The sequence below is a fragment of the Maniola hyperantus genome, chromosome 18 (assembly GCF_902806685.2).
Source record: "Maniola hyperantus chromosome 18, iAphHyp1.2, whole genome shotgun sequence".
NCBI classification, from domain to species: Eukaryota; Metazoa; Arthropoda; class Insecta; order Lepidoptera; family Nymphalidae; genus Maniola; species Maniola hyperantus.
Window position 1 is genome coordinate 5,105,492 of NC_048553.1, and position 13,659 is coordinate 5,119,150.

Genomic DNA, 13,659 nt, shown 5'->3' on the forward strand with positions numbered 1-13,659 from the left:
GCAACGTCGCAATTAGGATCCGCCGTGAATCTGTGGCATAAACCGATAGAGCTACAAGTGTACTAGTGGACAGCTTTCTATAGGCTGTATCTAGTTATATTTACAAACACTATGCACCTACTTACATTACAAATACATAAAATCATTAGTTTTTGAAATTACGTATTGACCACATACAGCCCATTTACTTAATGTAAGGCAGTACCTAGTAGGTATGTCTTTCGTAAGAATGTAGGAACTTAAAACTTGTTTGAAACTTTGAAGATCTACCTACTATTTCACTAAAATAAAACATAAATGAGGGTTAATAGATATTTTATTTCCTATTATACTTAATTAGACTTAACAGTTATTTTATTTCCTGTCCTTTGTGATTGTCCTTTTCTTGGGCTTGCTGATGTAGTTCTTGACGACGCTCGCTGTTTATACAGCTGTTCCCTTTTAGAGGGATCCATCTTAGATGTTTTTTCGCACGTAACTTAGGTAACGCAAATTCTTAGGTAGGTTAGGGAAAATATGGGGCACTGCACCAGCTACTAGTTGATTCAACGTGATTTATCTCCATTTCTAGATTTTTTTACTATTTTGTTACTGTTGATTATTTTTATTGTTATGTTAATATGACAAATTATGTTAATACAATAATTTTAGATTACCTACTTAATTTACAATCGGTATTCAGTCAGAATATTGATCAACTAAAACTTAGAAAATAAAAAATATATTGAACTGTTCTGTTGTTTTAATTTTCACTAACTATTATGTACGTACCTGTACTTAAGTGCGAAAAAAGTAATGGTACAATACTATCAATTTTGGAAGGTTAGCACGATATATGACACGGTCGCTTTTTTGTGGCTATTCAAACTTTGTCGGTTTATCATTGTATTGCGCATCTTATAGGTTTTTGATTATATCTCTATAATTTATCTGTGTATTGGGCTATATTTTTGCAGATGGATAAATGAGCTGACGCACTAATTATTGGTAAAAATTTTAATTAGCCAACTCATAAAAAACTCGACCAATTAAATGTCTAAAAATATCGTGTCCTGTCGTAGTAATTTTCTTCATAATTCAATAAATACTTAAAATACTCCAATGAAACTTGATAAGATACTGTGGGCCGTTATAAGGGACAAATCAACGGTATAAGTTTATCTTTAGAGGTCATATTTAAAGTACTAGGACCTAATAACGTTATTTTATTTTTTAATTATAAAAACTGAACGGTAATTTTTTTTTAAATTCTGTTTTTACAAACATTACGCACAAATTCATAGCAACATGTGTAAAAAAAATCACATCTATACGTTTAACCGTTTAAGAGATATAAGAAATGGTTAAACGTCATCCCAGCAAAAAACTGAATATCTTCGAAGTGTTATGACGCACAAATTTAATTTTAGCACGCACATTTACCTCTTAAAACGCACTAATTCATGGACCTATTTTTTTTCTCGTACGTCCATTGGGAAAAAAATGTGTAGCTGGGATGACGTATTCCTGGCAGAACGCGTTTTTTTTTCGAATATCTACTTATTGGTTGGACGCACAAATTTAAAACTTTCACGCACAATTACACGACGTTACGCACTAAAAATCTATCCAACTCAAATCCAGAAATTCGACATTATTTTGCTGGGATTACGCACACCCTAGCAATAGGGCAACTGTCCAACTGCTATTGTTATTATTAAAAATTTTTACAAAAAAAATAAAAACCGACTTCGTTACATAAACACTAAAAATTGAAAAATAATTTAATTTATTACCGAATATATTATGTATACAAGAGTTAATATAGTTCCATAATAATACTTTTTGGTGCCGGTGCCAATTAGCTTTAGCTGCGCGAATCGTCTAGACTTCATATTTTTATGGGACTCCACAATGGCACCTCATTGGCACCGACCCCAAAAAATATTATTATGGAACTATATTAACTCTTGTATACATAATATATTCGGTAATAAATTAAATTATTTTTCAATTTTTAGTGTTTATGTAACGAAGTCGGTTTTTATTTTTTTTGTAAAAATTTTTTATTTCACAATTTTTAGTGGCCCCATGGAATTATGCTATGCCTGGTTAAAAATCTACTGTTTACTAAGCTATTACACTGATCGCGAGCAATTTACTCTTATCCGTTGAGGAGTTCCAGTATCTATCTTCGAAGATGTTCATCAGATCTTCACCAAATTGAAATGGGACCAACTTTGAAGTATACCCTTTCAAACAAAAAAAGAATTTTCAAAATCGGTCCAGGCGTTTTTGAGTAATCGGGGAACATACATAAAAAATAAAAAAAATAAAAAAAGATTCCGACGAATTGAGAACCTCCTCCTTTTTTTGAAGTCGGTTAAAAAATGTATGACGAATGTAAGGCCAGGGAGAAATCAAACGGGTAAACCGTGTGCGCCGAACACGGTTTACCCGCTTTATTTGTCCATAGCCTTATGAAGAAAAGAAAACAATGACCATCATGTAGTATAAAAACGTTTATTGAAACATAATATTGCTTGTTAAATAGAAATTGGTATTTAAAATAACATTTAACAAAATATATTTTTTCATAACTATAAAATTTAAAAACCCTAAAAAACTTTACGTATGCAATTATAAAAATAATATATATCTATGGTATGATGAGATTTTTTTTAATTTGTCATAATAATGTATTACGATATAAAAAATAATAGAAATGAACTTGTGTAAGGCAGTGGTCCGACCGCCGACAATGAACGAGAAACGAGTAGAACTAGGAACTACAAACGAGTTGGCGATCACCGAGTGTGTAGTTTCGATAGTTTTGTCGCGAGTGTGCAAGTGCGACGAGCGATTACTCGTGCCATTCGCCCGCGGTCGCTCCAGTCCTGTGCAAACCTGCGTGCGCGTTAAACGTGTTTAAGCGAACGAGCATCGCTGAACGAATATCGCTGAGCGAGTTTATTTTTGAAAGCTCGTCGCTCAGCGACAAAACTAGTAAAACGAGTCGTCGCCGGCAGTGTGAACAGCCAGAGAGCAACTTTTGATATATGCATCTCATTCATTCACACGGAATGTACATTTATTGTGCGTTTCGTCGATAGTTAGTTGTTTTCTCGCCGGCGATCGGACCACTGCCTAGATACCCATCCATTTAAAAGTTCCTAAAAACATGGATTTTATGCCAATTTGAAAAAAAAACATATCAAAATAAGAATAATTTTGAGATCGCGATATACACAAAATACTGAATAAACTTCACATAACACAGGAATGTTCTTGGAATGGTAACCATCCACACAGGAATATATATTTTGTCAATATATCCAACTAGATACTTGGAACACGATTTTAAATTAAAAAATAATAACATTGACTGATCACATTATCTTCGTTTCAATAAATATATGGAATTTAAATAAAAGGTTTTAACTATAATTACACAACCTGCACTTATAAAGTAGGATTAGGAATTTCTTGTGGTCCACTCTTTTTTATAACTTTTAATGTTTCCTTATTGGGCTTGGCAGTATCAGAGGGGATATTTTCTTTAATAGGTATTGCTTTTGGAGCCGGTTTTTTGCCTGCTTCAGCATCAGTCTTTGTAGGTTTGGGGTCAGAAGCAGGCTTTGTTTTTGTATTTTGTTTATCAGATTTCGGCTCTGGTGCTTTTGTTGCCGCTTTAGCACCAGGCTCTGCACCTGTTTTTGTATGTACTGATTCCTTTTTGATCGGTTCAGATTTTACATCATTGGTTTTTGAGACTTTAGCTTTGCTTTCCGTTTCCTTAACTGGTGTTCTTTGTGGTTCTTGGTTTTTAATTTCAGGTTTTGGTTGTGCAGTATTTTGTGGTTTAGCTTTCAATTTTGGATCCGCTTCCTTTTGCGCGACTTTCGGTTTTGCTTCAGCTTGAGATGCTTGTGCTTGTGATACTTTTGGTTCTTTTGGTTTTACATCAGCAACCTTTGGGTTTTGGACTTTAGGCTTTTCATCGCCTTGTTTTGGTACAACTTTGGGTTTCTCATCCTTCTGTTTAATATCTGCTTCTTTCCGTTTAGCTTTTTCACTTTCTTTTTGAGCAGTATTTTGTTTCACATTTTCTTTAGGAATGTCATTTGATTTTGTCGTTGGTTTCGGTGTGGTGGTTGGTTGAGGGGTAGGGCGTGTTACAGGCTTAGCATTCTTGGGTACTTCTTTATTTTCCTCAACTTTAGGTTTATTTGATTCTACTTTCGGCTGTTCCTTTGCAGATGGTTTATTAGCAGTGAAAGCTTTTATTAGTTGTGGCGGAGCTGGTACAGACCCAATGAAATTTTGCAAATGTGGACAACCAGTGTATAACTTATTATTGTATACAATTGCATCACTTATATAGAGCAGACTTCCATCTGTATTGAAGTATGATGCCACGATATTACCATTCCAGTCCATTTGAACTAGTCCTGTTTTTTTAGGGGTTAAACTAGCTATGCTTCCAAAGTGACCAATCTGAAAATATAGATTATTAAAATATATATAAAAATGAAATCAATAAAAATATTATAAATAATACGAGTTAGCACACAGTAGGCAGTTAACTAATTCAATAGTGCTTCTAAAAATACACGAATATTCGGGATCATCCTGTGAGCACTACTGTTTTTTCATGTTGCTCGCGAAATGAAAGGTTGACGAACCAATCTCGTGCCAGCAGACACACCCGCCGCCGCGCCGCCGCCGTCGCGTTTCACTTCATCACCTACTACGCAAGTTCAAGATCAAAGTTATTTTGTGACGCCAACTTACACCTAGATTAGATCTAAGTATCATGACCTACCTGATATCAATGGTTTCAAAAATATGCTTGGGAAACTGACTCTGGAGGAATTCAAATGGTATTTCAATGAGACAGTGAAAAGCTCTTTCGTGACGCCAACTGTAAGTACCATGACCACTTACCTGATATACGATGTTTTCAAAAATATGATTGGGAAACTGGCTTTGGAGGAATTCAAATGGTATTTCAAAGAGACGGATGAGGCGCGCTATGAGCTTCCTGGCGAGCGGCGCGGAGGACATGGTCCGACTGAGCAGCGGGTTGTCTTCGTCGAATGCCATGTACAGCGACGCCAGCACGCCCGAGCCGTCCGGCAACGCGCGTAGCACGTCCGGCACTCCTGCAGAACATAATATAATGAACTCCCGTTTTAATATCGTAGACTTCAAGCCCTAGAGACGTTTCCCAGAAACCCGCGATATAATTATAGCGGTATGTAGTACTAAACTCACGATATATCGACACGAGCAAGGAAGAATATCTTGAATCATTAACCGACTTTTTTTTTGTTTACAGGTCTGGGTCAAAGTTTAACAGTTTCTGTTAAGACTTCTTAAAAAAACCTTGAAAATCATGGGATAGATTTAGCCTATTAGATGGTTATTTTGTATGGATGCTTGTTACTCCTTCACGCCAGTGATTGAACCGATTTGGCTCAAAGATAGTTTATACCCTGAATTAACACATAGGCATTTGTCATACCGGAAAATTAAAGATTGCGATACAGGTTGCGATAATTGGGAAAGTTATTACGGAACAAACGGAACGTGTGATGGCAAAACAATATATTTCAGTACATCAATAAGTTGTACTGAAAGAGAATTCTCAGTGGATTCAGGATTATTTCACATAATGGACACTAAAATATATTGAGCTGTATAGTATAGGATGGAATGCTGACTAAAATAGACAATTAGCTGGGCTATGGTGTGAGATAACTGACGCCTGTCTACCAATACCTGGCAAATTGAAAATTATTACATAATAATAATATGATACTGTCCGTCATAAATAAGTAGGTAACATCACGTTTTTCGGAGAATTTAAATCCGTGACCGCGATCCACGTAACTTAACAACTTAACGCATTTATCGTGATACGAATCTGCTACTTACATCGTCGAGTCAGTTACTTATGTCGTTGAATCTCGAGATGAGTTTAAAATCATTATAGTTTGAACTAATTATTTAGAAATGAGTTCTTTGGTTGATGTTCTTGTTGCTAGCACCTTTATCAACATGTGTCTGCACTTGTGTAAACATTTAGATCTACATTACATTTTCAATACACACAATATCAGTTGATATTACAATCGCTTCCTCCCTAAAGAAAATGTATCCTTTAATTATATGGATAGTTATAGTTATTGGCAGCGAATCGGGTGCAGCGCAAGAGTTCTATGAAACAGATGTAAATTTTAGAGTGGACGCGGGTACTACAACGTGCTTTTTCGAAAAGGGTGAAGCCGGTCAGACGATGGAGTTGTATTACCAAGTGCTGGACGGCCAACACGGAGACTTGGACATATCGGTCGACGTCACGGATCCCACGGGGGCTTCTCTAGTAGCCGATTACAAACAATCGCAAAACTCCATCGTAATGGAATTGGCACACGACGGCGACTACATGTTTTGCTTGGACAACACTTACAGTATAATGAATTCTAAACTAGTGTTCGTGTATGTAGTCATAGAGGACAGGATCGGGTACAAAGAAGAAACGGTAGTGAGCACAGTGGACAGAGACGGAAAAGAACATGTGGAGGAAGAAATTCAAGAATGGATAGGGACTGACGAAGAGGGAAAGAACTATACTATAGCAGTGATGGTGATGATAGAGTCGATGAAGCGCATGCTCGGCCACGTGGTCCACGCACGGCATATGCTCGACATGTACGCCGCGACTAAATCCCGCGACAGCTACTCGGCGCTAGAAGATACGTTCGTAGTAGATGTGTGGTCGGCTTTCCAGATTGTCTTCATGACTTGTGTGGGAATGTTACAGGTTTATATGATAAAGAAGTTATTTGAATCACCTTGTCCTATTGCAACCTATTAATGACTCACCTAGCCCTATTGTAAAGTATTAAATTAACCTTATATAAAATTGACTTTATAGTATCATTTCACAAACAGAACTAAGAAGTTCAGAAAAGCTGAACTATGAGTATGCACATAACATAAAATCATAGTCAATCATAATCATATTTAAGTATAATATATATACTTCATATAAGTTATTAATCATTTACTCATGTATTATATGGTACCAATACCAAGGTATATACAGTGACCTTTGACCTGAAGTTAAAAGTGTACATTAAATTACCTACACCAGACGATGGAAAATAAACACATTTACTTACGAATGATAACTAATCACTACATGATAATTAATTGATACTTATAGCATAGCTAAAGAGTTTTAGTTGCTTCACTGTCAAAAATATAAACCTATGTTTATATAACTTAATTCAATAGGTAAACTTTTACAAAAAAATTAATTATGCAACATTTATAATGTTTTTGATGTTATCAAGTAATTCAATTACTTGTTTTTTCAAGATCACTACTTATAGGTCATATTATATTTGCCTATAAGAAAAACAATTCTATAAACAAATCTTAGAGGTATATAAAAAATTGTATTTGTCTGTCTGTCTGTCTTCACTATCTATGCATTTGCATATCATTTATCTGATGAACTTGAAACTTTTAAAATTATTTTACTACCTAACGAAATCAAACTATTTACTGTGAAGGAAAACATTCGTGAGGAAACCTGGATACCTGAGAGTTTTTCATAATGTTCTCAAAGGTGTTGGAAGTCTACCAATCTGCACTTGGCCAGCGTGGTAGACTAAGGCCAAAGCCCTTCTCATTCTGAAAGGAGACCCGTGCTCTGTAGTGAGCCGGCGAAGGGATGATCATGCATACATGATGCTAACTGAATATAAAACTACATACCTGGTAATCCAGCCACGAAAACTTCAGATGTGCCCTTTTTGGGTCCATTTATGTAATACTTGAGAATCCTATACCGAGATGACTCTGCGACCAACACAAACTGGTTGTCTGGTGATAAGAGCACGCCATTGGCAAACCAGAGATCATCCAGCAACACTTTGCTGCTATTCTTGGCAGAGTTGTAGTGCAATAATCTGTCAAAAGTTATTTTTTTATGTTAAAAACCTTTAATGTTCATAAATACATAATGAACTTTTTATTTAGGAAACAAAGCTTATGTTCACAGTAATGAATGAGAATGATGGTACTGTAGAAGTGTGAACTGTGTTGCAACTTGCAATGATCATCGCCCATTTTGGAGCCATATTTAGTATATCACACTAATAATATTATAAAGGCGAAAGTTTGTGTGTAAATGTATGTATGTTTGTTACTCTTTCATGCAAAAACTACTGGGCGGATTTGGGTGAAATTTGGAATGGAGATACATAGATTATACCCTGGACTAACACATAGGCTACTTTTTATCCCAGAAAACTATTTTTTTTTTGCCAGATACAACACTTACTTCACTATATTTTAGATCTAATAATATAAGAAAAATGTCTTCCTGACCGAATTTCAGCCACAGCGACCTATCTTCATAGAAATTAGTCATCTGCGCTGAAGATGTTATAGTGCACAAGTGTATATGCAAACACTGGTGCACTCTATTCCCTTACTCCTATAGCCCGATGGGCTGGAACCAACCAACCTCCCAACTCCTGCCTAGCACTGAGAATTTCTTGACAGAAAAATCCAAAACCTGGCCCAATTGGCCCAACCCGAGAATTGAACCCATGACCTCATCATCCACAGTTGACCATGGTAACCGCTAGACCAACAAGGCAGTTTCAGAACTTATAATAAGAATGATTCTAGCCACATAAATCTCACACCTCACATTTATTTGGCTTGTGCAGCACCACATTCAGTTCTGATGTATTCATTTGCAAATTGCAATCTCAGTAATGCCATACATTTGGCTTGTCCACAAAGTAAGAGCTATTGACTCATAAAACAAGTTTTTTATATCTGGTTTTGTTTGAAGTGCACCCATACTGTCCTAAATAAATAAGGTACTAAACCAGCAAGTAGAAAGTACATTTGCAAATAAAACAAGCTGAATTTTGTTGTATGAAGTTACAACTTTCATTTAACTTTGTGGCAATTAAAACCAGTTGAAGTTGTCTTACAGGTTTCGATCTTCCTTACAGGTTACAATTTTTTTAAGTAGCCTGAGTAAAAACTGAAATGTTATATTGTTGTATTGTAAATTCTAATCGGGTATCTAATAAATAACCTTTCTGGTAAATAAATTGGTTTATCATTATTGATTTATTATTTAAAAGTATGTACAAGAAACTTATTAGGCTTTGAGACTTACCTTCCAGATGGATCCACAAGGCCTGCCAACACTCCATCTCTCAAATAGAAATCACTACTGGAATCTGTCCAATAAAGATCTCCATTCTTATCTAAAGCGACTGAGTTGAAGATCTTTGGTACTCTTCCATCTATCGGTACACGGGGTGACACCAGCAGTTGCTTTTTATCTGTTGCTAAGTCAACCTTCCAAATTCCAAGATATGCATCCGCAACATACATAAGTTTGTTCTTTTCATCAATCACAAATCCGAGTGGACGCCCGCAAATGTGTTCTTGAATTATGCCAGCTGAATTCAAAACATTACTTTAACAAAATGGTTATCTTTATCAGTTTTTATTGCATTAATTTAATTTAATTTAAAACAACTTTATTGTTACTAAAATTACAGAGAGTAAGAATACAGGATACACTTAAAAAACAAAGGGCGACCTTATCACTAAAGTGATCTCTTCCAGGCAACCCATACTTAAGAACTTATAGAACTGTAAGACGGGGAGTCGCAATGTAGTTATAAATATATATATATATAAATAGATATATACATGCATTAAGATAATGCATATGATGTAACACAAAGAATAAATTAGTTCTGTTAATGTGGCCATCATTTTAATAATAGTAATAGAACTAACTTAACTGAAGGTTATAATAACAAGGATTAAAACTGGTCAATTAGGAGTCAGACTCGCACACGAAGGGTTCTGTACCATCATAAAAAAAAACAGTATTTTTTTTGTGATGTCAGTATAAATTCATGGTTTTTGGATTTTTCTCTTTACTTAGCTATAAGACTTACCTACCTGCCAAATTTCATGATTCTTAGTCAACGGGAAGTACCCTATAGGTTTCTTGACAAACACGACAGACAGACAACAAAGTGATCCTGTAAAAAAAGGAACCTTCCTTTTTTCTTTTTGAGGTACAGACTACAGAACTTTAGAAATATGGTGATTTATCTTACTGGCTTGTATAAACAATATTCATAAATAGCCTTGTATTAATAAAAAAATATGAAATGAATAATTAATGGTTAGTTTTTAAAGATTGGATTATGGAGTATGGACAAAAAATATAAAGGTACTACTGCAAAACAAAAAATGATTTAAAAATCATGATGAATGAAGCATAAAAATCATTTATAATAAATACTTACCACAGGGCTGTCCAATTTTAGTAACAAAAGTGACATGCCCACCCGGGGACACTTTTACTATTTCCCCGGTCGCAAGCCCCGTGTATATCTCACCATTCCATACCTGAAAGGTTTCTGGTCCTAACAACTTATCTTTGTATAAAGCCTGTGCATTATTTAAGACATCGTTAGGGGCCAAAGGTCCTACCCTCGGTTGGGTCGGTTCGAGCCTGTTAAAATGATTGAGTACGTATTAATTAACACGTTACATGACTTTCACATTACGGTACTATTCTATGATCGTAGGTTAAATTCAAGTTCGAAACTTACTCAATTCTCGTAAACTTTGTATATGGCGGCAGATTGGGTATCAAAACAATAAAAGCCACAACGAGACCTAAATATAATATTAATTTAATAATTTTTTTAACAATCCCACTAATAAATCCCATTGCGGTGTTAAGAGCTTGATAATTAATAGAACCCTCAAAAAAACTTAATAATGCACCGATTTGGTTTGTGCCACAGAGTAAATTGAATATGATGACCGACGACAGACGACTTCCTTCACAATTTTTCAATGACAATGACAAGTGACAACTAACATTTTACTGTTTTAATAATAATAATAATCATCTGTAGTACTTCCAAATCTTGGATGAATGTATACTATCTCTATGGTTCCAAATCTTTCCAAATTCTTTGGCGACTAGGCTCTCTTGGCACTTGAATCTACGTAGTAGGTAGGTAGTACTTGCAAATTCTTTGCTTGAATGACATTGTCGGGTGTTGATTTGACGTCTCTGGTAATATCAATGACCTATTATTGTTGGTAACTAGCTTAGATGAATGATTACCTAGGTACTCATTGAGTAATATAGTCATAATATAGTAGATAATCTATGATTTAACGTTTCAAGGCTCAAAAAAGTTAGAACCCAGAGCCGGAAAAAACCATTAAAATAAAAAATTTTTACAAAAAAAATAAAAACCGACTTCGTTACATAAACACTAAAAATTGAAAAATAATTTAATTTATTACCGAATATATTATGTATACAAGAGTTAATATAGTTCCATAATAATATTTTTTGGTGCCGGTGCCAATTAGCTTTAGCTGCGCGAATCGTCTAGACTTCATATTTTTATGGGACTCCACAATGGCACCTCATTGGCACCGACCCCAAAAAATATTATTATGGAACTATATTAACTCTTGTATACATAATATATTCGGTAATAAATTAAATTATTTTTCAATTTTTAGTGTTTATGTAACGAAGTCGGTTTTTATTTTTTTTGTAAAAATTTTTTATTTCACAATTTTTAGTGGCCCCATGGAATTATGCTATGACTGGTTAAAAATCTACTGTTTACTAAGCTATTACACTGATCGCGAGCAATTTACTCTTATCCGTTGAGGAGTTCCAGTATCTATCTTCGAAGATGTTCATCAGATCTTCACCAAATTGAAATGGGACCAACTTTGAAGTATACCCTTTCAAACAAAAAAAGAATTTTCAAAATCGGTCCAGGCGTTTTTGAGTAATCGGGGAACATACAAAAAAAAAAAAAAAAAAAAAAAAAAAAAAAAAAAAAAGATTCCGACGAATTGAGAACCTCCTCCTTTTTTTGAAGTCGGTTAAAAATTGACGTTTAACTTTGACAGTTTCAGACAGTTTGCTTAACTACTTTTGCAAAAAGTTGTTATTGTTCTGTGACTAAAAAAGTCTTTTCAATTTGCTTAACGCCATTTTGTACATCTCTCTGTACGATTATTTGGTGAAAACCAAGTAAAAAAGATGGGTCACGCAAATATTTGGTACTCACACCCCCGTAGATACGGGCAAGGGTCGCGTTCATGGTATGTAAGCTCTAATTACAATCATAACTTCCAGCAGTTTGGTTAGAACACGTGTTCTAACCAAAAACTGCTGGGAATACTAAGTAAGTATCTTACTTGCTTTTTCAGCCGAGCCTGCTCCAACCGTCACGGTCTTATTCGCAAATATGGACTGAACATCTGCAGACAGTGCTTCAGAGAATATGCACACGATATTGGATTCAAAAAGGTGAACAGCAAATACCTACGCTTTTAATATAATAGTTGTTTATAATTCTAAACTAGCTTATTTCTGCGACCTTGTCCGCGCGAACTGCTTAAATTTCAAACTCCTATTTTACCCCTATATGGGTTGAAATTTCAAAAATCAGCAGATACCTATGTCATAATACCTATCTGCATGCCAAGTTTCAGCCCGATTCGCCCAGTAGTTTGAGCTGTGCCTTGCAAGATCAGTCAGTCAGTCAGTCAGTCAGCTTTTCCTGTTATGTATCTTAAATGATAATTCTTATGATAAAGTACCTTGTATGTTCATAAGTGCTTTATATTTGCATAGCATAGCATCCTGTATGGTGTCATATCCATGAAAATTGATTTTGTTGATCAACTAGATTTTATAAGTACAACTAGCTTATGCTCGCGACTTCGTCCGCGTGGACTACAAAATTTCAAACCCCTATTTCACCCCCTTAGGAGTGGAATTTTCAAAAATCCTTTATTAGCGGATGTCTACGTCATAATAGCTATCTGCATGCCAAATTTCAGCACGATCCGTCCAGTAGTTTGAGCTGTGCGTTGATAGATCAGTCAGTCAGTCAGTCGTCACCTTTTCCTTTTATATATATAGATATAAAAAGAATAGAAAACCTGTTCAAGACCTAGTAATAAGTAATTTTTTCTTTGACTTGACAAATTTTCTTGTTAATGTTTAATATTTATAGTCCATACTGACACAATCTTTTCTTTTTTTCTTTTGATTTAAATAGGATAATACAGAGGCAAAAAATGCCTGCTTGATAGTTCTCTTATTGATTAAGTAAATCACCTGTTATTACCAATGTTTAAATATTGTGTATGAATTCCATCAAGATCCTCTAAAGAGTGGATTTAAAAACCAACACTTCTCAGCATGTCGGCAAGTGTTGACCAAAATGTATGCCAAGCTGTTGTGTACCACAGGAGTTAAAGTTTCCAACCACAGGAGCAGTCTTGACCTGAATTTTTAAGCCAATGGGCAACTTATGTTCGAATATTTACATAATTGACATGCCTTTATTATAAAGTAACAAATAAATTTCTTTATGTTAATAAACTCTTAAAATCTTTTCTGTTTGTTTCAGCTGGACTAATATTGGAGTTTCTTTAGGTTAATAAAAATTTAAAACAATTATATCTTTTTATTGAAAAACCTCTTTCCTCCTATGATATTCAGGAATACTTTTGGCTTTTGTACCAAAATAGTAAAAAAAACCAGCTAAGTGTGAA

General features: G+C 34.9%; 3 protein-coding genes across 3 annotated transcripts; 2 read left to right on the forward strand and 1 right to left on the reverse strand.

The window, feature by feature from the left end:
• Nucleotides 1-2,483: 2,483 nt before the first annotated feature.
• On the reverse strand, nt 2,484-10,872 carry LOC117990588 (adipocyte plasma membrane-associated protein Hemomucin-like). Its single transcript, XM_034978043.2, has 6 exons — nt 10,662-10,872; nt 10,353-10,561; nt 9,197-9,485; nt 7,771-7,964; nt 4,927-5,144; nt 2,484-4,476 (listed from the first exon to the last, which is right to left on the reverse strand). Exons 1-6 carry the CDS (start codon nt 10,781-10,783, stop codon nt 3,442-3,444), a joined length of 2,067 nt encoding a protein of 688 aa, XP_034833934.1. The 5' UTR covers nt 10,784-10,872; the 3' UTR covers nt 2,484-3,441.
• LOC117990598 (transmembrane emp24 domain-containing protein 1-like) lies at nt 6,110-6,952 on the forward strand. The gene has a single exon (XM_034978055.2). It carries the CDS (start codon nt 6,137-6,139, stop codon nt 6,860-6,862), a length of 726 nt encoding a protein of 241 aa, XP_034833946.1. The 5' UTR covers nt 6,110-6,136; the 3' UTR covers nt 6,863-6,952.
• A 1,161-nt stretch (nt 10,873-12,033) lies between the features above and the next one.
• On the forward strand, nt 12,034-13,561 carry RpS29 (ribosomal protein S29). Its single transcript, XM_034978059.2, has 3 exons — nt 12,034-12,195; nt 12,304-12,403; nt 13,515-13,561. Exons 1-3 carry the CDS (start codon nt 12,134-12,136, stop codon nt 13,521-13,523), a joined length of 171 nt encoding a protein of 56 aa, XP_034833950.1. The 5' UTR covers nt 12,034-12,133; the 3' UTR covers nt 13,524-13,561.
• The last annotated feature ends 98 nt before the right edge of the window (nt 13,562-13,659 follow it).